Below are 24813 nucleotides of genomic sequence, written 5' to 3' on the forward strand. Positions count from 1 at the left end.
CCAAGACCTTGGTAAACATTTTTTTCGAGGTCTTGGTCTATCTGCCCCTCACTGGAAGACCCCATATTCTTCAGGAGGACCTAGACTTGGAACACAGCTCTTTACCACGTCCGATGAGCAGCAGAAGTTTCCCCAGAAGCCTGGATGACTCCGAGGAGGAGGATGACGAAGACAGTGGCCATAGCTCCAGGAGGAGGGGAAGCATCTCCAGTGGGGTTTCCTATGAAGAGTTCCAAGTGTAAGTACCAAAGTTTTCCTCAGGTTTGTGCTGACCGGGATCAGAAGGAGATGATTCAGCTTCTCTTGACGTTAGACATTTACTTCTTTTCATGACTAATGTCATTTCTTTCAAATAAGTTCTCTAGTATCATTCTTTTTGAAAGTGATCTCCATGATCAGAAGTTAGGGAAGCAGAGAAAATGTTACTATCCTCCACGTTCCCTCCAGCCAGAATTGTCTTAACAGATCTCAGAGCCCTTGTAACCATTTACGTGTGTGTTGGTGTGTTTTCATGTCTTACAGCCTAACACAGGCTCTGTCATTGAGGAGAATGCTCATCCTGCTGCTGCTCACTGTTCTGTAGGTGCCTGTCAGTTTCTCATCTCCTGTTTCTGTGTTGATTTTATGCCTGTTTACTTCTATCTGCTTTTGAAAGTAAGGTAACCATATCTAATATTGTTATTCATTTGTGCCGTTAATTTGAGAAAGTTCTGCTTAGTGTGATTTGAAGCTGTCAGTTGCATACGTGTTTGTAACGAGTAAGTCTTTAATAGATTGGGCCTCCTGTCAATATGAGATTTTTTAAAAAAAATACGTTTTTGTCTAATATAACTGGAGCCACTCCGTTCCTTACCATCGCAGTTTGCATGATATTAACACCATGGCCCTTTATTTTCAACATCTTGCATCTTTGATTGTAAGATATGTGTCATGTAGGTGAGGTGGCTCAGTGATTAGAGATGCTGAAGACCTGAATGTGAGCCTGAGGGCTCCCATGGTGGAAGGAGAGAGCCCAGTGGCCATAGATTGTCCTTTGATCTCCACACACACTCCACAACATGTGCACACACACAGTAAATAACTGTAATTAAAGACTAAGCCGTGTGGGCATCATAGAGTTGGATCTCCTTTAGAGATTGCTGAGTTTTGATTAGATTGTTTCACTCTTCACAGTTTGTCATTATTGATGCCTTTGCACTTCTATCTGCTTTCTGGGGTCATTTGTACTTAATCTTGTGAGATAAAGAAATATTAATCCTGATTATGTTTTCTCTCTTCCTTTTGTATTTTCTGTTGATATATATGTATATCTGTGTATATGTTATGCTGTTTTAACTATCATTGTCTTCAAATTTGTCTTCTGGATTCAGGTTACCATTCAATATAATTTCCTTCCCCCAATAAAACTTAGCTCCCACCCACCTCCTTCACTGAGGAGTTGTCAAATATATTACATTTTTGTTACAGGTCCAACAATCTTATTACGTGCAAGTCTTACACAGCTGCTTCTTAACTGTGAAGGAAGAAATAAGTCGTTTATGTTTATTTTGTACTCACATGGTTACCTTTATTGGTGTTCATTTTTAAAAGTCATCGTTCTGATGAATGTAATTATGCTTTTAGTCTGAAGTTTTCCTTAAGGACTTCCTATAAAGGATGTCTCCAGCAGGGAATTCTCTTCAGTTTCCTTTACTTGACTATATTTTATTTCCTTCTCATTTCCTTTGTTGTATCTGATGAGAATGTAGCTCAATGTGATTCTTTGAACATTGTAGATCAGTGTTTTCTTGGTGCTTTCATTTTTTTCTTTTCTCTTTGTATACCTTCACCATGTATCCAGATGTGCCTCTCTGAGTTTTATGAGTATCTTGAATTTGTAGTATTTCTTAACAAACCTGTTGAAAACATTACTTGAAGAAATAATTGAGCATTTTTAAATGCCACAAGTTCTTACTTTTCTTTACTGGTCTTTTTAATAAATGATTTTTATCTGTCATGTGATTGTAAGAAAATTTCTATACCTTTAAAAGGATTGAGGTTTTAAGAGTAGTTTTGAGTGGGCTGGAGAGATGGCTCGGCAGTTAAGAGCACTGACTGCTCTTCCCGAGGTCCTGAGTTCAATTTCCAGCAACCACATGGTGGCTCACAACCATCTGTAATGGGATCCGATGCCCTCTTCTGGTGTGTCTGAAGACAGCTACAATGTTGTACTCACATACATGAAATAAATGAATAAATCTTTTTTTAAAAATCCTAAAATTGTGCGGTCCATAATGAAAAAGAGGCAGAGAAGGCAGTTTAAAAAATAATAATACGAACGTAGTTTTGAACAGCTATCCCTATACTGTCAATTGAGAACTGAGCGTTGTCTCCAGGGCTTGCAGCCAGCGACTGAACACTGGTCCAGCATATTCAGCAGCTCCCTTCAACCACTAGGATCACGGAGAGAGGAGCCTGGAAGGGAGAACTCAAATCATTACCATTTGACATGTTTAAGGCAGTTAAATATTTGTATTCAAAATGGTGAGATGATAAAACAGCACACGACTAACAGTTTTATTTATTTATGATTCCATTTCATGAAAGATTGTGACACAGTACAATTTGTGTTGTAGAGATGAGCTATAATTTATTTCCATGAGTTCCCACTGGGTGTTGAGCATAGCTACTGTCCAGTGTGGCAGTATTAAAAAGCAACTCTGTGTATGTGATGACTGTGTTTGTAGCACATGAAATTTCCTCTAGAACTTTTCCTAAAAACGGTACTTGTGACTAAAGGTTGGACATAGATTTTTTTTTTTTTAAAGTCTTTGACACAATTTTATTGGCGAGAAGAATGGAGGTCATTGCTCCGGCCTATTACAGTTTATCAATAAATCTTGTGAACACGTAGAGAGTGTTTTGAGTTAGCCTATTGGTTAAGATGGAACTATGGTCAGGTGTGGTGGCGCACGCCTTTAATCCCAGCACTTGGGAGGCAGAGACAGGAGGATTTCTGAGTTCAAGGTCAGCCTGGTCTACAAAGTGAGTTCCAGGACAGCTAGGGCTACACAGAGAAACCCTGTTTCGAAAAAAAAAAAAAAAAAAAAAAAAAAGAAGAAGAAGGAGGAGCTATGGTGGCATCCCCATTGGAAAAACCGGGTGGGCTGAGGAGACAGAGACTGTGACAGGCTCTGCCCACTGTTGTCCCCTGCAGACTGGTGAGGCGCGTGGACCGCATGGAGCACTCCATTGGCAGCATCGTTTCCAAGATTGATGCCGTGATTGTCAAGCTGGAGATCATGGAGCGGGCCAAGCTGAAGAGACGAGAGGTGTTAGGACGGCTGCTGGATGGCGTGGCTGAGGTAAACAGTCATGAGCTTAAGCTGACAGGTGGACACCAAGGATGGAAATGTTCACCCATGGCAATTTTTAGCTGGAAGTATTGAAGAAGAGTAAAAGCTATTTAAGGCTACATAGAGCTACAAATTATATTTATTAACAATATAATATTAATGTACTAAAAGTTATGAACATTGCTTTTGTTCCCGTTTATTTTTAGATATTTTTTTTCCTTCTGTGAGCAGAAGCATTCTTTAGTTCAGTAGACCCCATAAAGGTTGTCATCACTGACCAAGCCAGGTCTGTCAGTGAACAGCGTCTCAAAGGAGGGAGGGAGGGAGGATTGAAAAGGAAGAAAAACAATTAGACAAAATTAGAGCATGACTCCTGCCAGTACTGAGACTGAAGCAGCTTTATTCTTTCCCAGTCTGCTTTTATATCATCTAGGTACATCCAAAAAACATGGTCAGTTCTTAGATCAAAGACAAAGTAATCAAGCGAAGTAGTAAACAAGGAGATCACACAAGACAGTAATCTAGCAGAGTAGTAAGCAAAAGGATCACACAAGGGAATAATTAAGACAAGTAGAGAGCAGAGAGATCACACAAGGGGCAAAGCAGTAAACAAAGCCCCATGGCCATGGTTTTTAACATTCTTATCTGAGCCTACTTCCTTGTTCAAGCCCAGTGACAAATGCCAAATTCCTAGAAGCGACACCAAAAACTCTCAACACATCACATTTTGTAACTCTTAATCCCGTGCTTTTCTTCCTCCATATATAGCCTTAGATCAAATAGTAATCAGCAGGCATGAGGTTCCCCTTCCTCTGAGAGCGCTGCCATCCGGGTAGAAGATACCGCTGAGTGAACAGTCATCCCACTGGCTCAGAATTGTTATCGTTTACTGTTCCCATCTGCAGTCTTGAGTTACTATAGCTCATTTCACCTAAAATTTCTAACCCCTTCTCCGTGTAGAATATATAACGTACTGCACACACTGCCCTGGTTTCCATTGTTTCTCTAAATCCCTTGTCAGGATGCGCGACTGGGTCGGGACAGTGAGATCCACAGGGAGCAGATGGAGCGCCTGGTGCGGGAAGAGCTGGAGCGCTGGGAATCGGATGATGCAGCTTCGCAAACAGGTCATGGTGTAAGCACACAAGTGGGACTCGGTGGCCAGCCCCACCCCAGAAACCCGCGCCCTCCTTCCTCCCAGTCTGCAGAGGGCCTGGAAGGTGGAGGTGGAAATGGAAGTGCCAACGTCCATGCCTAATAATCCACACGTGTTTGTGTGTTCCTGAGACACCGAGAGGTGGCTGTCCAGTACGACAATGATAAGTTCGGTATTTATATACCCCGGCTGCATTATGATGCTGGTCTTTGTGACCAATTGTTATAATTTTCTGCACTTTAATTTATTTTACGTAAACTTAAACCCGTGGTTCAAGGAAGGTTTGTCTTACTTTTCTCATGTGAGAAATCTAGGTGTAAATATTGAGTTCAGAAAGAAGAAAACTTTGAAAGTACGCTGATTTGCTGCCCTGCCCGTGTCTTCAGGTGACAGTGTTTGGAAGTTAGAGAGCCTTCACTAGTCTCTGAGTTCGTGTGGAGCCACCACAGTCTGCTGCATTAGTCCAGTGCGAGATGCTAAGGAAAAACATGACATTTCATTCCACTGAGGTATAACTCGGAGCTTACTGCATATCTTTCTTCTAAGGAAGGAGTAGTATTTCAGCAACCTTTCTGGGGTGCAGAGAAAGGATATGTATGTAGCCACTGTGCTAAAATGTGTGTGAACAGTTGAGATAGATGCTAAGCGCCATACCAGTTTGTGGCACTAAGCATATCATTTAATTTTTGTGTTATTTAGCTTTTGTTTCAGATTTGGCAAGGAAAGCTCAAAAGATAAATTATAAGATAAAGTGTAGGATTGGAGCCGGGCAGTGGTGGTGAACGCCTTTAATCCCAACACTTGGGAGGCAGAGGCAGGTGGATTTCTGAGTTCGAGGCCAGCCAGGGCTACACAGAGAAACCCTGTTTCGAAAACCCAAAAAAATAGGTAGGATTGGAAGGGGCCTTCAATTCTTACTACATTTGACTTTTCAATTATTTGTTAGCATAGAAATTTCTCTATTTTTCTTTCCTATGTGTCTCATTTATAACCAAATTTAATATTAAAAAAACTAATAAGACAAACACTGAATATTTTCACTGTGTAGTGAAAGTTTTAACTCATCAAATATGTACATGGGAAGCAGTATTTTAAGAAAGTTTTGAGGTGCATAAAAGCTCTGTAAAAGTAGAGGTCTGGTTTACGTTGTATCTTGAATATTCTTAATATCTAGAATATTCTTAGTCATATATCAGGATGGAGTCATATAATGCAAATTTAGTTCATTTTTATGTGAGGGGCCTTGGGTATTGTAGGTTTATATATTTGCAGAAGAGATCCACTAAAAGTTGACTATCAGCAGTAAGAGAGGGTCTCACAAAATTTATAGGAGAAATCTATATCTCAATATCATTTTGGTTTTTGTGTCTGTCAAAGACAGGTTTTCACTATATACTCCTGGCCGGCCTGGAACTAACTGTGTAAACTAGGCTGCCCTCAGACTCCCAGAGATCCACTGGCTCTCAGCCTCTTGAGTGCTGGGATTAGGGCCAGTGTGACCACAGCAGTTGTTGAATAACTTGGCCCTTTGAGAGCTAGGGGTCAGAAGAAACAAAGCCAAGCTGGTAGAGAAGCCAGAGGTAGAGAACAAGTAGAAGAGAATCCTGGGCTTAGTACCGTATTTGAAATTCACAAGAATTCATTGACTTCCTAGAATATACCAAACCTCTCCAACCTCTAACAGACTGCTGAGTAGACAGGCCTTTTCTCGTCAGCTTCCACAGAAGCGAGGCACGCCATGTTTCCCTGATTCTGATGGCTGCACATCAATCATTTTCTTTTGAATATGCTACACTAATTTTTTTTCCTTCCTAGGTATTGGATTTTGCATTGCAGGGGTATTATTGTATGTATGTATTTATGTATGCGTACTGTACTGTTACAAAGTGAACAAACTTCAACTTGAAGTGCATTAATTATGTGGTATCCATGTGTATCGACCATGTGCCGTATGCCTATTATGGTCACTAGAACATCTTTTATGATGCTTATTATTACAGTGTTTCTCATTTAACTTGTAAACTTTTGTAGAATTCTCCTTTTTTTCCCTTTAGATATAAGTTCATATATTTTTCTACTTTAGTCCTGTGAAGTTTATCCCTAGTCACCTTCCTGGTAGTCTCCCCTCTGTTAAGGGTATAGTTAAGATTTCACATATACAAGGTTCTTTGGACATCAACAATTTCTTAACTGTAATAATGTGTACATTACTTAATAAAGACTTGACATAGTACCATGGTGTTAAAAACACGTTTGTTTCCATAAAAAAGAGGGGGGGTTGCCTTTTATCATAGCATAAACCCTGGGAAAGCACCTTATTTTCTGTGTCATGGAATGATACAAGTAACACATTTATACATTTTTACACTAAATGTAAACTTTTAGACTCCCAGTCTACCTGTCATGCATGGTGGGTACTTCCCCCCCTTCCCCCGCCGCTACCCCCACTACTCACAGAAGTATAACCTAGGACAAAGACTCCAGGACAGCGTGAATCAATTGCCTGTATAGTGGAGTACCAAATAGCCTTTATCTTAGTTACAATTGCTGTTCTAGCATAAACAGGACCCAGGCAACTTATAGAGAAAGAGTTTATTGGTCCTTACAGTGGGTGAGCCTGAAAGATCCTGACAGAATGTAAAAGGTCACAGAAGCCCTGAAATTGGCAAGATAGATTTCACTGTTAGCAGAACTAGCTTCACTGATTTAGAAAAATAGAGGTGCACAATGCTCTGGCCACTCCTTGAACCCGTGTGTCTGCCAATGTTTTGACCGTTCCTTGAACCCAGGTGTGTGCCCACTGCTGCACCTCACTGCCAGGTGTTTGTGATATTGGTTGCTGAGAAAGAGTCGGAAAATCTTCCCAGCAACCACAGCCGGGCCAATCCTGAGTTGCTACACCTGCACCAGACTCTTTCCTTGTACCCCTCCCATACCCATTTCTTGAGAATAGACATTGTTTAGTTCTGGAAACCCCCTACTCCTCCCTTCTCCTTTCCCCCCTGAGGGCCTATAAAAACTGGCCTTTCCCCTCGTGGTCGAATCCTCTACCCCTGCGTGGGATATGAGTCGTCCCCAGAGCTCTGGCTTTCCCCGAATAAAGCCTCATGTGGTTTACATCAAGCCTGGTCTCTCATGAGTTCTTGGGTGTCCGCTATTGTCCCGACGCCTGAGCGAGGGGCTCCTCACGGAGTCTTTCAAACCCACAACCATCATGGTGAGGTGTATGACATCAAGCAGGTAAACATGGCGGTGAGGCAGTAGCCCAGAGCTTACATCTAGATAATAAACATGATGCAGAGAGCTAACTGGTAGTGGTGTGTGCTTTTGACACCTCAGAGATCACCCCAGTGACATATCTTATCCAATAAGGTAACAACTCCTAATCCTTCCCAAATAGTTCTACCAGTTGGGGACCATATATAAGAAACCATGCATGCTCAATATTGCTCAAAAAGCTAAAAGTAAATCTACCATGACTCAGATCCACTCCTCTGCATATGCCCAAAGGACATCCTCCTACAGATGCTTGCTTAGCAGTGTCCATTGCTGCTCTGTTCACCATAGCTAGCGAGGGGGAACCACCTAAATGCCCTTCGAGTGATGGACGGGCAATGCAAATGTGGCACAGATACACCACAGGATAAAGGAAAATGACATCATGATGTTTGCAGGTAAGTGCAGCTCTTGCCAAGATGCAGGCATTAAATAGTTGCTGGGGAAAGAAAAATGAACAATCTCCCACCCACATTCATTATTTTCATATTGGGCAAAGACATCTAAATAGAAATAATTGCTTGGAAAGTGACCAAGCCACTTATACAGTATCTACTGTTATATGCAAGGCAATGTAGTGGATCCTGATCATGGTAAAAATTTTTTTTAATGTGCATCTCTATCTGTCTACAGCTTACTATTGAATCAAAAAAACCTTATTAAGTCATGTGTTTGAGATACATATATGCATATTTGCACATCTCATTTGATTTTATGTATTTCTGTTGCTTTGTAACATAATGGTCAGATATATACTCCTGAACAATTTATTGATTTTATACATACACGACATAATAACCAGATAACAACAGAAATGACAATTTTCGGAGATGGGGTCAAAATATGAGTTCAATTCTTAATGTATTTAAAACCTGATGCCTTTTTAAATTAAAAAGAATTTTAATCTAAAAATAAAGAAGTTTAACTTTCACCCCTCATCAAAGCTTCTTTTCATACTGGATAGAGAGCATGACAGACACCCACAAGTAGCAATGTCCCAGTTCTCCCAGTACAATGTGCAATAACTATAAAATATTTCCAAGTTTCTGTATAATGCATACATACATCCTTCTGATAAAAAGTTTTATAAATAGCTTTAAGGGCTTGGTTGGGAACAAATTTTGGCAGCTGTCTACAGTGAACAAGTATTTTAGTCCTTCCCTAACTCATGCCTTGACTTCTCTTGAGATGCAACATACTTTGGGAGATAAACAGACTTTTTCCATAGTACACTACCAGATTTTCCACCAGTTGAACCACATCATTTTCGGAAAGCTCTCAGAATTGTTTGTATTTAGCATTCACATTCAAATGAAACCGCCAGTGCACACAGTCACCTCAGCAAGGCATTTTCTAACAAAGGCGCAGTGATGACCAACGACCTCAGTCCCCACCCCGCCCCCCGCCCCCCGCCCCCCGCCCCCCGCCAGCAACCGAAGTGCGGCCGCGCGTGCGCAGAGGACTCGCTGCACCGCCGCCGTCCCTCCGCAGTGACGTCAGCCGAACGCCGAGGAGATCCCGACCGGTTTCCCACCGCTCTGTGGAGTCGGCGGTGTGTCGTTGGTGTCCCTATCGAGCTGGGTCAGGAGGGCGCGGAGCGGTGAAGCCCTTCCCGAGCCGCGGCGTAGAGGCGGTTCGCGGCGGCTGGAGCGGGGAGGCGCGAGCCGGCGCGGTCGCGGCGGGCGGCGCGGGCGGAGCGCGAGCGAGCGGTGAGTCGGCATGGCGGCCCCCAGGCGAGCGGGCGGGCTGCGGCCTCTGTCCAGCTCGGCGGCGGCTTGGCGGACCGGGCTGTGCTAACACACGCAGGGGAAAGCCACAGACCCCCGAGTCTTTCCGGGGCGTTCTTGAAGCGAACAGACCTTAAATGAGATCTGGTGTCACCGGGCGCTTCCTCAGCCCCGGCATTTGGTGGCTCCCGTGAGCGTCTCTGGGCACATAGAACGCCTACCTGGCCCGCAGGCAGTAGGTGGTTTCTGGACCGCGAGCTCCGAAGAGTTAAACTGTGTGCCAGGTGCAGTAAACTCAGGAACTGGAGCGAAAGGAGTGAAGAGTTGACAGCACTACCGGGAATTACTTCAGTATTCCTCACCCGGTTCTAATAAGTAGTTTTTTGCAATATTCTGAAGCTGTGGAAATGCTGGATACGGGGAAGGTGGTTGCGATTAAATTAAGAGAAAGGACGGGGTGCCAGGATTTTAGGAGTGTGTTTTGCCGTCCCTAGGTTTGCCTGCTACATTTGCCCTCAGAAATTTACCTCCCGTAGGAGATTTTCAGGATCATATTTACAACCAAAATCAGAATATTATCAGCTTAAATTGACACTGGGCATTATTGTTAACTTGAACTGGGAAGCCCCAGTTCAAGAAACTCAGCCAAGGTGCATGGACAAGAACGTTGATTGTTTATAGAGTACTGAAAACACTGCAGTATACTTTATACAAATTTGAAGGCATGTATTCATGATATGCCCAAATATTTGGCAGAAGTTATTCTTTTGAATGCTTTGCAGAAGACGTCTTAATCTTAAACACTCATATAAATACTCTCGCTTCATTTCAAGCCAAAATGGGGATGCTAGCTTCTTTATACTTAACAGTTATTTTGATACCAGCAAGCTTTGTAGTTCCAAAAGATGGTGTAAGTAGCATGGGTCGCCTAAGGCCATTGGAAACCGTGTTCACATTACAGTTCATAACAGTAGGTTATGAAGTTGCAACAAAAATAATGTTATGGTTGGGTCACTACAGCATGAGGAACTAACTGTATCAAAGTGTTGCAGCATTAGGAAGGTTGAGAACTGCTGACATAGAGGTAAAAGAAAACACAAAAGAAAAGAAAGCACATCACAAAATAGAGACCAGGATAGTCAGCCAAATGAAACATTCTGGTATTATGAAAATAAACCATGTAGGCCAAGTTTAATTCCCACCACTGCTGTAATGGAGAGGCATACATGTGTGTGTGTATCAAATGCCTATATATTATGTAGGCTGAGTTTCATTCCTACCACTGCCGATGTAGAGAGACATGCATGCGTGTGTATCAAATGTCTGTATGTAGTCTAGGGGTTCCCACCCTCCTCCTTTTCCTCTCCTTTCACTTAGAATAGGTCTAAACCAATAACCAGACCACAGCAAGGAAGCATGGATAGTTACTGTTTCTAGAACCCCGTGTTGAACAGAATACCTAATTTGATACTGTAAAGTGTATTCATTAAGAAACTTCTGGACCTTTCTTGGAGAGTGAAATTATTAGAAAGGTACCAGGGACAGATACAAGGTGACTGTTTTATACAGTCCATCTAATTGCCCTTAAGTTTATTTGTTGGTTTTTTCAAATTTTTTAAAATTCACTTTATATCTTTATGGTTGTCTTTTCCCCATCTCCCCCTCTCACAGTTCCTCCACCTCACTCCTTCTTCTCTAAGTGGAGGCCCTCCCAACCCTGGCACATTAAGTCTCTGCAGGGTTAGATAGTTCCTACTGAAGCCAAACAAGACAGCCAAGTTAGGGGAACAGATTCCACAGACAAGTAACAGCTTTTGGGATAGCCCCTGTTCCAGTTACTCAGGACCCAACATGAAGACTGAGCTGCACATTTGCCTGGGGGTGGAGGGTTTGGGGGTGTGTTGAGGGGCTCATCCGTGTATGGTTTTTGGTTGGTGGTTCAATCTGAGAGGTCCCTAGCGTCCAGGTTAGTTAACTGTGAGTCTTCCTATGGAGTTCCTATACCCTTAGGGGCCCTCAGTCCTTCCCCCAACTCTTCCATAAGAGTCCCAGAGCTTCATCCAGGTGGAGCCTCTCAGAGGACAGCCATGCTAGGCTCCTGTTATGTGCGTCCTTTTGGGTCTGGGTTACCTTTCTCAGAATGATGTCTTCAGGGTTCATTCTTTTGCCTACAAAATTCTTGATGTCTTTGTTTTTAATAACTGAATAGCATTCCATTGTTTAGATAGATGTAGCACATTTTCTTTATCCATTCTTCAGTTGAGGGCCATCTAGGTTGTTTCCAGTTTCTGGCTATTAAAAATAAAGCTGCTATGAACATAATTGAGCAAGTGTCCCTGTGGTATAGTGGGGCATCTTTTGGGTATATGCCCAGGAGTGGTATAGCTGGGTCTTGAAGTAGATGGACAGGGCTGTGTTTAAGAAAGGTTAGTAATAGAGTTTGAGACTCTTACCAGTTAGGTTCGTTCAGCGTGTACTCTGAAATTTGGGGTTTTCAGCTCAGTGCTGACCCATGCATAAACACTGCCTAGTTTGTCCATCCTAAGCCTCCTGTTAACTCAGAAGGCATAGGTATACAGGCAGCTTCTGAGATCTTTGTTCACGCCTAGCCAGAGTCTTCTGCGATGCTTAACTCAGGCAATGACTGAAAGTTTTTCAGATCTGTTTACTTTGAGAATGGAGTTAACATAGCAATTTTCCTTTGCTCTGACAGCTTTGGTGTTTCCTTCATGTTCCAACATTTTGGATGTTAGTTTGCTTTCCTGAGAACACTATTAAAGAACCATAGCATAGTTAAATTTTAATTGCCTCGCATTGCCAGAATGAACCTGTTTTTGTTACTGGCCTGATCTGTTTCTACTTAGGAGGAATAATGATTAACAGTCAGTGTTATGCAAATAATTTTATGATGTCGCAGCATTGGGAAGTTGAGAACCACTGCTGTAGGGGATGGATATCTCAAGCTGGGTCACCATTACTTTGCTAGGCATTGTACTATTGAATGAAGGAAAAATAGATAACAAACCAAGTGCCAGACAGATTTAAGTTGTAGACTCAATTTGAACCACAAAACAATTATTTTTAGTAATAGTAACTTACAGAAACGCAGTGCGAGAACAGTTAATTTGTAATTTGTAACAGTTAATTTTTAGTTGAAAGGTTCATTTAAACATAGTTGTTAACTTTGCTTGTTTGGTTTTTGTTTTAATCTAATTGTCAGTGTTTTACAGAAGGAATGAAACTAGATGAGAACACTTACAATAGAAACAGTTAGAATAGCCATGTCCCAGAAAACAGCATAAAACCCATTGTTCCTTATCACTTCTTAAAAATGTTATTAAGATCAGATCTGTTTTAAGAAACTGGTTTTAAGTATAGATAATCAAATTCTGGTTGTATACATTATTTCATCAAAATGTTTTCTCTTTAGAAAAACTTAAGTATGTATCTAATTATAGCCAACTAAATTATACATATATTTCCTTCTATAAGCTTTGTTGTGGAGGCTGAAGAGGTGGCTCAGCTGTTAAGAGCACTGGCTGCTCTGTTCTTTTAGAAGTCCTGAGTAATATTTAACAACCACGTGGTTTACTGACTTATGGTCATCAATATTGGGATCTTCTGATGTGTGGGTGTACATGCAGACAAAGAATATATATACACACATATATATGTGTGTATATATATGTATATATATTTAAACAAACATTTAAGAATTCATTTTGTGTAATCCTGTGTTACATTCTTATTTTTCATCATTTTCCTTACCAAACGGTATATTTTCTTTATAACCATTTATTTTTCTTTCTTCCTTAGTTCTTTCTTTAAATTTACATTTTGAAGTATTGCTTACACATTTAGTGAATTTGGACAAAATTATATTTTAACACCAAAATAACTCACTTTACATCTTTTTCTAGATTTCTGATTAAAATGTAGCCACTTTCTCTTTGTAGTCTTTGCCATTAAATTGAATGTCATTTAGAATTTTTAACTGTCACTTCTTAGTAAGGACCCGTGAAAAGAGCTATTTAAAATTTATTCTTATACCAAGTTTATAAAAGCTCATTAATGTGAACATGTATCTTCCTTTCATAGAAATTAAGGAGCCAAGATTACTTGAATATGTATTTAGCCATTGATACTTTAGTATTTCAATTTAAAGCTGACTCAAATATTTTACCTCTATTACTTTATTTTTTTCAGATGAAGCAGTTCTTTTAGCACAGTGGTTTTTAATGTCCCACTCCCACCCTCTCTTTCTCCTTGTTCTCAAGTAAACATTTTGACTTTTACATTCCAGTTAGGTCTACTTGAAACAGAAAACTCCAGCTGACCTTAAATAACAAAAGAGTCAGCAGAAGAAAAAGAAAAGCTGTTTATGTGATTACCCTACAAATTGTAGTTTAAGTAATGTCTTAGAGGTGTTCATGGTCAAGCAGAACACTAAATTAGATGATGGAAACAAAAAATAATTTACTAGAAAAAGAGTAACTAACATAACAACAAGTCGAATGATTTAAAAACTTGCAGGAGAAATCCTTTCAAAAAAGGATGCCTTTGGGAACTGCCAGCAAAGCTACACATGCTGGGGGCACCAAAGCCATGAGCAGTTTACCTAAGAACCCTTCCTTTCTTTTTCACTTGCTTAGTCAGCGTGCAAACTCCTCAGCATCTCTGGTAAGGTAAACCTTGTCTTTTCTTATCAGTCTGTGTCTACTATAAACTTCCAGGTTCCCACCCACTGGACCTAAGTCTTATTTAATTAACCTGTTTATTCTAGTCCATGCCCTACCTCCCCATTACCTCTCTCTCAGTCCCTGAACCTTGGTGTCATGCTCTCTCATCTGATTCTTCCCACAGAGCCTCTCTTTGCCAGAAGTCCCGCCTTTCCTCTCCTGCCTCAGCTGTTGGTCATCAGCTCTTTATTAAATCATAAAAACAATACCAGAGACCCGAACAGTGCTCAGCAGCTCTCTGCTGGTACAAAAATCAACATTTGAATAAAACAAAGACAACTTTTACACAGTGCACAAAAAACTTACCCCAATAAATGAAAACCACAGTAAGTGTGGCTTTCTCATTTATAAAGGTATGTTGAATAAGCTCTAAGATATAGTCCTGCAAAGATTGAAGAATAGAGCGAGAGAGTTATGTAGAAAGCATTTCATCATCCTAGTAAGGCCAGAAATTAGCAGGTAGAATGTCCTTTGGAGACTGAAGTAGTAGAGACAAGAAGTTTGCGGTCACTGGGTAGGACACAAATTTAGCACTGGTATTCCACAATATTACATACTCCCATTGAACGTGAGAGTCATGTTGTGGAAGTGGAAAGGAGAATTAAAACAACATCTACTCTGTAACTTTTTTTTTTTTTTTTTTAACACTTAAAGCTAATCTAGGCGTTTTAGGTTACCAGAGGCCAAATCAGTGTCAGCCGTCGGGACTCAGTTAAAGAATTAAACCTGAAGCTGCTTTCAATCAGAGTCCAGTTGTAGGTAAAATCAAGTTCCATTTGATGTTAGCACTAAAGTCCCTATGACCTATGATGATTGTCCACTAGCCCAGATGCCCCAGCTTCTCCGGGCTTCCAGCATTTTTTCCTAAGTGATCCCTCTCACCTTCAAAACAAGTTGAGTCCTTCTGGAAAAATGGGATTTCTTTTCTAGTTTTTGCCTTTAAAGGAGTTTATGTGATTAACTCAGGCCTACCTCTATAATCTCACCTTTGTAGAGCTGACGATTTAGAGTTTTAGTTGCAACCATAAAGTCTTTCTGGTTAGTCTACTAGTGTTTGATGAAATAACTAGAGGATGTTCTTGGAGAAGAATCGTGGTATGATGGTAAATGCCTGTGAAATAACAAATATTTGAAAAGCTGGGCTGCTTACTACTAGAGGTAGCAAGTTTTGCACCAGCCAGGGCAATCCATAGAGACTCCTTGAAAATAGCAAAGCACAAGGACTATAGATGACAGCTCATAGATAAACACTGAATGAGCTATAGGTGCCGTTTAGCAATGCATGCCCAAAGTTCAAAGCCTTGCATTCATAAATGTGTGCTTGCAAATACTCACAAGAAACCGAATTTAGAAAAAAATATCCATGAAGAGCCAGCTTGTTTTTTCCTTTGTTAATCACTGATCTATGGAGTGACTGTTTCCATTTTTGTTGTGGCCTCCAGGATACAACTTTATTCAGTGTAGAATGCCTTTAAGTCTATCCATATCATTCCCATATGCTCCCTCAAGCAACTTTCCATATAATCCACTCATTAGAGTGGAGCTCACTTCAGGTGCTTCATGGATATATAATTATCAGAAGTATATAAGATGTCCATTTTAAATGATCATAAAAGTTTTAAAGATGCCTTTTTCATTTTTAACTGGTTATTGGAACTTGGTCTACTAATAAATATTTAATCTGTTCACATTCCATGACTTGTAATCACTAATCTGTTGTTATTGTTTTCCATTTTCCTTTTCTTACAGTACTTCTTTGATTTTTCAATTCATGTGATTGACATTTACAAAATATAATTTTATAACTTAATGTATTAAGTATTCATACATATATTTTTCAAAGTCTGTGCTATGCTAGCTATTTTGAAGTGATTGTGTTTGTGTTTGAAAGCTGCTTCAATTAGTTTAAGTGCTGCTTGTTTTAATGACCTGTGTTTTAGTGTACATTGTTTTGGATTTTGCTGTGGAGAAGTGGAAATTCAAGTGTTAAAACAAGAATTAAATAAAGAATAATGTCATCTGTGATACATGTGTCTGTTACCTGACATTTAGTAGTATTCTTTTTGGTTTTCATTTAAATTATTCCACACTCTTACTTTGTCCTTCACAGTGCATTTAATTTCGAGTACATGGGATTTTTTTCATCCAGAAAGAAGTGAACTGGTACCTTCTGTTGCAATTGACAGTATGCAAATACTTTTACATTTCTTTGTTTGGGCTGCAAGGAAGCTCTTGATGACCTTCTTACTTTCTTTAAAACTCAGGTTAACCTCAGGAGTGTTAACAGCTGTTCAGGATTCCAAGACATGAACATATTGAGCCAGAGGCAAATAAATATTCAAAATTAAGTTCAGCTGGTATGCAAATTGACATCTGATCTAGCATGTGTCCAATGTTGTATGGACTTATGGAATAACTCTTCCTGACTTGTGTGCAACTATTCTTCATATGTGGCTCGGGGCAGGGTCTGGGCTCACATAGAGTGAATTTAGGTCTTTTAAGTAACAAAGCTATAGTCATCTCTGATTGTACAGCAGAGGATGCTGCAGCCATGCAGAGCTATCTCTTCCCTCAGAAAGCCATGAAAGGTCCAACAGATCCTGAGAATTTCACCAACAGAAGCAGTCTAAAACATGAAAGGAAAAGGAAACATTTTAAGATGACTGCTTAAAATGCATATATTTGTGTATTCGCACATGTCTACTATATTTAGAAGTAAAAAGTATTTTAAAAATAGTTTTTAGCAATAAACTCACAGGAAACCCTATTAGGATTAGTAATAGTTCATCCATTATAGTTTCACATTAATTGAAGTAATCTTATTCATTGTCAGGACTTACTCTTTCAAATCTTTTCTCAACCTTCCTAATCCTACAATTCTTTAACACAATTTCTAATGTTGTGATGACCCCAACCATGAAATTATTTCATTGCTTCTTCATAACTGTAGTTTTGCTGCTGTTATGAATTGTAATGTAAATATCTGATATATAGGCTATCTGATATGCAACCTCCAAAGGTGAGGTCATGACCCACATGACTTGAGAACTGCTGCTCTAGAACCACACAAAGCTTCTGCAGAGGGTATAGTATCTGTCTATTGCTCCATGAGAGATGGATGGGCAAGATACCCGGGGCTACTATTAGAGGGCCAAATGAACTAACTTTAAGTAACATTTATGGTTTCTATCTTGCAAGTGGAAATAGTGACTCCTGGATAAGTTCTAATTATTTTTATCTTCATATCAGGAAATTCTATCAAGTAGATAGTTGTTCTGTTTTCTAGAAGAGGAAATTAAAACTCACTAAGGTTCATATAAGCAGTAGGTACATGGCCATATGTCAAACTTGTATCTTCATGTTATCTTCCTGCCTCCTTGGTTCATTCAGTATGAACTGAGAGTGTTTGTGACTTGGTTAGAGATTCCCACACAGGATTTGAATGGCAGGAGGTAAGTGGATATTTGTCAGTTAGCCTCTTCCAGAAAGGAAACAGATAATGAACCAGTGTAGTAACTAAAGTGATGTGGTATACTAATAGGCAGAGAGGCATTTGGGGAAGTTAACACTTCAGGCTTGAAGGGGACCAGAGAAGAATGCAATGGTGAAGCTACAGGGAAAAAAAGATTTTCCAGTAGCCATGGCCACAGAAATCAGAGGATCTCAGGTGGTAGTTAGGGAGGAGTCATTCTTTCTCGGGGAAAAAACAGAACCAAGAAGAATGGAGAATTCACCTGGGGAACTGAGACACATCCCTTAATGTTTGTAGGAAGAATAAGGAGATCACAGGTTCAGGATGAGGAGATAGATGTCAAGGCTAATGTGGAATTCTAAAGATGGCCACAGGGTCTACTGAATAGCCTGTCGGAGTCAGCTGTTTCACATAAGATGATATGAAGACTATAGGATTTGTTTGTAAGCCAAATAGATAGTAAGAACTAGAAATATGGTGGGGAAAGAAGGTAAGAATGTGAGAAGATCTGGGTTGATACATGCCCCTTACCAAAAGCAGCTCCCTGGTCGAGGTATTTGGCTTAGGGAACTTATGAGCTCGCTGGCTTCTGGAATCTTATTTGGTTCTCTCTTTATTGCAGTGACCTACAGCACTGAGCATCTGAAACTCCCTGCTTCCAGATCCTGAACCAGAAAAACAATACTAAAACCCTTTCTTCGGAACATCCTGGTGTTTGCTCTGAGCTGGTCTTTCCTTGAACCTCCTGGAAGCAAGAGTGTTAGTGCATAAGTGCGGACTGCACATCTAGTCTCTGATACTAGGGAAGAGAAGATGGCGATGACCTCGACAACTGTAGTGGTTCCTGCAGAGTGGATCAAGACCTGGGAAAAATCTGGGAGAGGCGAGTTTTTGCGTTTGTGCCGGATTCTCAGTGAAAGTAAAAGCCGAGACACTTTTGCTTGGAGAGATTTCCAACAAGCACTCTATGAGTTGTCATACCATGTCATTAAAGGAACTTTAAAGCCCGAACAGGCCTCAAATGTTCTTAATGACATCAGTGAATTTCGAGAAGATATTCCATTTATTCTTGCTGATATATTCTGCATATTAGATATTGAGACGAATTGTCTAGAAGAAAAAAGCAAAAGAGATCATTTTACACAACTGATATTAGCATGTTTATATTTAGTCTCAGACACAGTTCTAAAGGAACGCTTGGATCCAGAAACATTGGGGTCATTGGGCCTTATCAAACAATCGCAGCAGTTCAATCAAAAATCAGTTAAGATCAAAACGAAACTCTTCTATAAACAGCAGAAATTCAATTTGCTAAGAGAAGAAAATGAAGGTTATGCCAAGCTGATTGTTGAATTAGGGCAAGATTTATCTGGAAATATCACTAGTGATTTAATCTTAGAAATTCTCAAATCTTTAATAGGGTGCTTTAATCTAGATCCCAATAGAGTTTTGGATATCATTTTAGAAGTGTTTGAATGCAGGCCAGAACACCATGATTTCTTTATATCTTTATTAGAAGCTTATATGAGTATGTGTGAACCACACACACTGTGTCATATTCTTGGGTTCAAATTCAAGTTTTACCAGGAGCCAAATGGTGAGACCCCATCTTCCTTGTATAGAGCTGCAGCAGTGCTCCTGCAGTTTAACCTTATCGATTTGGATGATCTCTATGTGCACCTTCTTCCAGCTGATAGCTGCATTGTGAGTGAATACAAACGGGAAATTGTGGAAGCTAAGCAAATTGTTAAAAAACTTACAATGGTTGTATTGCCTTCCGAAAAAAGTGATGAACGAGAAAAAGAAAAGAAAAAAGATGATAAGGTAGAGAAGGCACCTGACAACCAAAAACTTGGTTTGTTGGAAGCCTTGTTAATTATTGGTGATTGGAAACATGCACAAAGTATTATGGACCATATGCCTCCATACTATGCAACATCACATAAAGTAATAGCCCTTGCTATTTGCAATCTTATACACATAACTATTGAGCCTATTTACCGAAGAGTTGGTGTCCCTAAAGGTGCCAAAGGCTCACCTGTCAATGCTTTACAAAACAAGAAGGCACCAAAGCAAGCAGAGAGCTTTGAAGACTTAAGGAGAGATGTATTCAGTATGTTCTATTACCTTGGTCCTCACCTTTCTCATGATCCCATCTTATTTGCAAAGGTTGTGCGCATAGGCAAGTCATTTATGAAGGAATTTCAGTCTGATGGGAAACAAGAAAATAAAGAGAAAATGGAAGCTATTCTTAGTTGTTTGCTTAGCGTTACTGACCAGGTACTGCTTCCTTCTCTTTCTTTAATGGATTGCAATGCGTGCATGTCTGAGGAACTATGGGGAATGTTTAAAACATTTCCTTATCAACATAGATATCGCTTATATGGACAGTGGAAGAATGAGACTTACAACAGCCATCCACTTTTAGTGAAAGTTAAAGCTTATACAATAGATCGAGCCAAATACATCATGAAGCGCCTAACAAAGGAAAATGTGAAGCCTTCAGGAAGACAGATTGGGAAATTGAGCCACAGTAATCCAACCATTTTGTTTGATTATATCTTGTCACAAATACAGAAGTATGATAACTTAATAACCCCTGTGGTAGACTCATTGAAATACCTCACTGCGTTGAATTACGATGTTTTAGCCTATTGTATCATTGAAGCACTAGCTAATCCAGAAAAAGAAAGGATGAAACATGATGACACAACCATCTCCAACTGGCTTCAGAGTCTGGCTAGTTTCTGTGGTGCAGTTTTTCGTAAATACCCAATTGATCTTGCTGGTCTTCTTCAGTATGTAGCCAATCAGTTAAAGGCAGGCAAAAGTTTTGATCTACTTATATTGAAAGAAGTAGTACAAAAAATGGCAGGAATAGAAGTTACAGAGGAAATGACAATGGAGCAGCTTGAGGCTATGACAGGTGGGGAACAACTGAAAGCTGAAGGTGGATATTTTGGCCAGATTAGAAACACTAAAAAATCCTCTCAGAGATTAAAGGATGCACTACTGGACCATGATCTTGCCCTTCCTCTTTGTTTGCTCATGGCACAGCAAAGGAATGGGGTGATATTTCAGGAAGGCGGAGAGAAACATTTGAAACTTGTGGGAAAGCTATATGACCAGTGTCATGATACCTTGGTACAGTTTGGTGGGTTTTTAGCATCAAATCTAAGCACAGATGATTACATAAAGAGAGTTCCTTCAATTGATGTGCTTTGTAATGAATTTCATACACCCCATGATGCAGCATTTTTTCTGTCTCGGCCAATGTATGCACACCATATTTCATCAAAGTATGATGAACTTAAGAAATCAGAAAAGGGTAGTAAGCAGCAACATAAAGTTCATAAGTACATTATGTCATGTGAGATGGTGATGGCTCCTGTCCATGAAGCAGTGGTCTCGTTACATATCTCCAAAGTCTGGGACGATATCAGCCCTCAGTTCTATACCACATTCTGGTCTCTGACCATGTATGACCTTGCAGTGCCACATACCAGCTATGAACGGGAAGTCAATAAACTGAAGATCCAAATGAAAGCAGTTGATGACAGTCAAGAAATGCCTCTAAATAAAAAGAAAAAGGAGAAAGAGCGCTGCACTGCCTTGCAGGACAAGCTTCTTGAAGAGGAGAAGAAACAGACGGAGCATGTACAGCGAGTTCTACACAGGCTGAAATTAGAAAAGGACAACTGGCTCTTAGCAAAATCTACTAAAAATGAGACCATCACAAAATTTCTCCAGTTGTGTATATTTCCTCGATGTATTTTTTCAGCAATTGATTCTGTTTACTGTGCTCATTTTGTTGAGTTAGTCCATCAACAGAAGACTCCAAATTTTTCCACACTTCTTTGCTATGACCGAGTTTTTTCAGACATAATTTACATGGTTGCTAGCTTTACTGAAAATGAAGCTAGTCGATATGGGAGATTTCTTTGCTGCATGTTAGAGACTGTGACTAGGTGGCACAGCGACAGATCTACCTATGAGAAGGAATGTGGAAACTATCCAGGATTCCTTACTATATTACGAGCAACTGGATTTGATGGTGGAAATAAAGCTGATCAGCTAGATTATGAGAATTTTCGACATGTTGTACATAAATGGCATTACAAACTAACCAAGGCATCGGTACATTGCCTCGAAACAGGTGAATATACACATATCAGGAATATCTTGATTGTACTAACAAAAATACTACCATGGTACCCCAAGGTTTTAAATCTGGGTCAGGCTTTGGAAAGAAGAGTGCATAAAATCTGCCAAGAAGAAAAAGAAAAGAAACCAGATCTATATGCATTAGCAATGGTCTACTCTGGGCAGCTGAAAAGTAGAAAGTCATACATGATACCTGAAAATGAATTTCATCACAAAGACCCTCCTCCAAGAAATACTGCTACCAATCTACAACCAAGTGGGCCTTGTAGTGGGCTGCCTTCATCTATAGGAAGTATGTGTAAATTAGATGAGAGCAGTGCTGAGGAGGCCGACAAATCACGAGAAAGAGCTCAGTGTGCTGTGAAAGCTGCTAATAAAGCTTCCAGTGTCACACCAAAAGGGAATTTAAGCAATGGAAACAGTGGCTCTAACAGCAAAGCTGTTAAGGAAAATGACAAAGAAAAGGGCAAAGAGAAAGAGAAAGAAAAAAAAGAAAAGACCCCAGCTGTTACTCCAGAGGCCAGGGTACTTGGTAAAGACAGTAAAGAAAAACCCAAGGAAGAACAACCAAATAAAGATGAAAAAATAAGAGAAGCCAAAGAAAGAATGCCTAAATCTGATAAAGACAAGGAAAAATTAAAGAAGGAAGAAAAAGCTAAAGATGAGAAATTCAGGATCATTGTTGCCAATGTAGAATCAAAATCCACTCAAGAAAGGGAAAAAGAGAAAGAGCCCTCAAAAGAAAGAGATTTAGCAAAGGAAATGAAGTCAAAAGAGAATGTTAAAGGAGGGGAAAAAGCACCAGTTTCTGGCTCCTTGAAATCACCTATTTCCCGAACAGATATCACAGAACCTGAAAGAGAAAAACGTCGCAAAGTTGATTCCCATCCTTCTCCATCACACTCTTCCACAATAAAGGACAGTCTTGTCAAACTTAAGGAATCTTCAGCAAAGCTCTATATCAACCATATTCCACCACTACTGTGCAAGAGTAAAGAGAGAGAAGCAGACAAGAAAGATTTGGACAAGTCAAGGGAAAGATCCAGAGAAAGAGAGAAAAAAGAGGAAAAGGACAGGAAAGAGCGGAAAAGAGATTATTCAAACAATGACCGAGAGGCACCCTTGGACTTAATCAAGAGGCGGAAAGATGAAAATGGAATATTGGGGGTTTCAAAACACAAAAGTGAAAGTCCCTGTGAGTCTCTTTATCCAAATGAGAAAGACAAGGAAAAAATGAAGTCAAAATCCTCAGGCAAAGAAAAAGGTGATTCATTTAAACCTGAAAAGATAGATAAAATATCCAGTGGGAAAAAGGAGTCCGGACATGATAAGGAAAAGATAGAGAAGAAAGAGAAATGGGATGGTTCTGGAGATAAGGAAGAGAAGAAACATCATAAAACCTCAGACAAGCACAGATAATGAAGACTCAGCCAAAAGTGTGGGCAGGCCTCTGAGCTGAAGGTCTCCCCTGCTGAGGATGCCAGAGCTCTTGGTGTCACTCTCTAAACAGTATCTCTCTTAATTGAGAGCCTCTGCTGCTGTCCATCTTATGAAAATCCTTTAAGTCAGAAGATGAATATACATCGCTATCCTCTCGAGACATTGCAAAGTCACTGGCTTTCAGAACATTATTTTCACCTCTGGGCAGTTCCTTGCAGCAAGATCTCTGTGCGTACAATTTTTTCTTGAAATAATACCACCTAGAAACAGCATCTATGAAATTTCCACCAGCTGAGTCTCAGATCACCCTTCTTAGAAAGGTGAGTTAATCTAGGCTGAGCACCTTGATGTAGAAAAGGCTGCATTTGAGCCGGGCAGTGGTGGCGCACGCCTTTAACCCCAGCACTTGGGAGGCAGAGGCAGGTGGATTTCTGAGTTTGAGACCAACCTGGCTACAGAGTGAGTTCCATGACAGCTAGGGCTACACAGAGAAACCCTGTCTCAAAAAAAACAAAAAAAAACAAAAACCTGTGTTTGTATGTAAAATATAATTGACAACATTATACTAGTATGATTAACCTGACACTTTTATCTTCTCCTTGCAAAAAGTTTAATTTCAGTTTGTGTAAAAGGTCGTAAATGTATAAACCACAACAGCAATGTTTTCCTTTTCATATGCTATCTCAGTTTCCAAGGTCTGTCAGATGTCTCGGTGTGTTAAGGTACTTGCCACCAAGCCCAGACACCTGAATTGGAATCCTGGTGCCTCCATGATGGAGTCAGAGAATGCTGACACCCACAGATTTCTCTCTGACCTTCACATACCCTAAGTTAATAAATGTTAATTAAAACGTTTAATTTCCCTTGCTCAGAAATTCTCATAAGGTGACATCTTCGTCTTACAAAACATTTACTTTCCTAATCACAGTCTCATGGATACTGATCTTTATTAGAACATTACATTTTTTAATTTAATAGTTGAGATGACTTAACCCTTTTAAAGTACACAGTTGAGTGGTCTGTAGCATATTAGTCACATTGGGAAGTCACCACTATTTTAGTCTCAGATTTCTCTCATCTGCAGAAGAAGCACTTTTAAATCTACTCTTCCCTTATCCCCTGGAAACAACTGATATTTTCTCAGTGTATTTGCTGATTTTGGACATAACATAAACAGGATTGTGGAGTATTGTAGCTTTTGTGTGTGGGTTCTTTCATACTTCCATGTTTAATGTGTACTGATAATTCATTCCTTTTTATGGCTGTATATTTTGTTTATCCATTCATTAATAGACAGAATAGTAACTTTTAAGTATTAAAATTGAAAGTTAAACACTAGTGTATCCACAGTTAAAGTGGGTAACACCAAGATTATACATAATATGAGCAAAATGCTGTATAGAAAGGAACATAAATTAATCATGTTTTTGTTTAAGTGTGATGTTTTTCTAAAGGCCATTTTAGCTTGATTTTAAGAAATACATGAATGTACTATGTTCATCAA

At 39.9% G+C, this 24813-nt stretch overlaps 2 protein-coding genes across 6 annotated transcripts in view; both read left to right on the forward strand.

Moving 5' to 3' along the window:
* The window catches only part of Pkd2 (polycystin 2, transient receptor potential cation channel), a 51838-nt gene extending 45114 nt beyond the window's left edge, over positions 1 to 6724 (forward strand). For all 4 annotated transcript variants that reach the window (XR_001784633.2, XR_003955591.1, XM_006534815.4 and 1 more), the window contains 3 exons: positions 75 to 238; positions 3197 to 3344; positions 4357 to 6724. Coding sequence is in view for 2 of the 4 variants with exons in the window: in XM_006534815.4 (XP_006534878.1) it covers positions 75 to 238; positions 3197 to 3344; positions 4357 to 4593 (549 nt within the window). In the remaining 2 variants the exon portion in view is untranslated. The remainder of the gene's footprint in view (positions 1 to 74; positions 239 to 3196; positions 3345 to 4356) is intronic.
* Positions 6725 to 9254: 2530 nt separating this feature from the next.
* Positions 9255 to 24813, forward strand: part of Thoc2l (THO complex subunit 2-like) — a 45858-nt gene continuing 30299 nt past the window's right edge. The window contains exons 1-2 of one of the 2 annotated variants that reach the window (NR_164628.1): positions 9255 to 9476; positions 18328 to 18588. Coding sequence is in view for 1 of the 2 variants with exons in the window: in NM_001166581.2 (NP_001160053.1) it covers positions 18519 to 23288 (4770 nt within the window). In the remaining variant the exon portion in view is untranslated. Of the gene's footprint in view, positions 9477 to 18327; positions 23630 to 24813 lie in introns of both variants that reach the window. The other variant, NM_001166581.2, reaches the window with a different exon arrangement.

Source organism: Mus musculus, chromosome 5, assembly GCF_000001635.26.
Source record: "Mus musculus strain C57BL/6J chromosome 5, GRCm38.p6 C57BL/6J".
Taxonomy (NCBI): domain Eukaryota; kingdom Metazoa; phylum Chordata; class Mammalia; order Rodentia; family Muridae; genus Mus; species Mus musculus.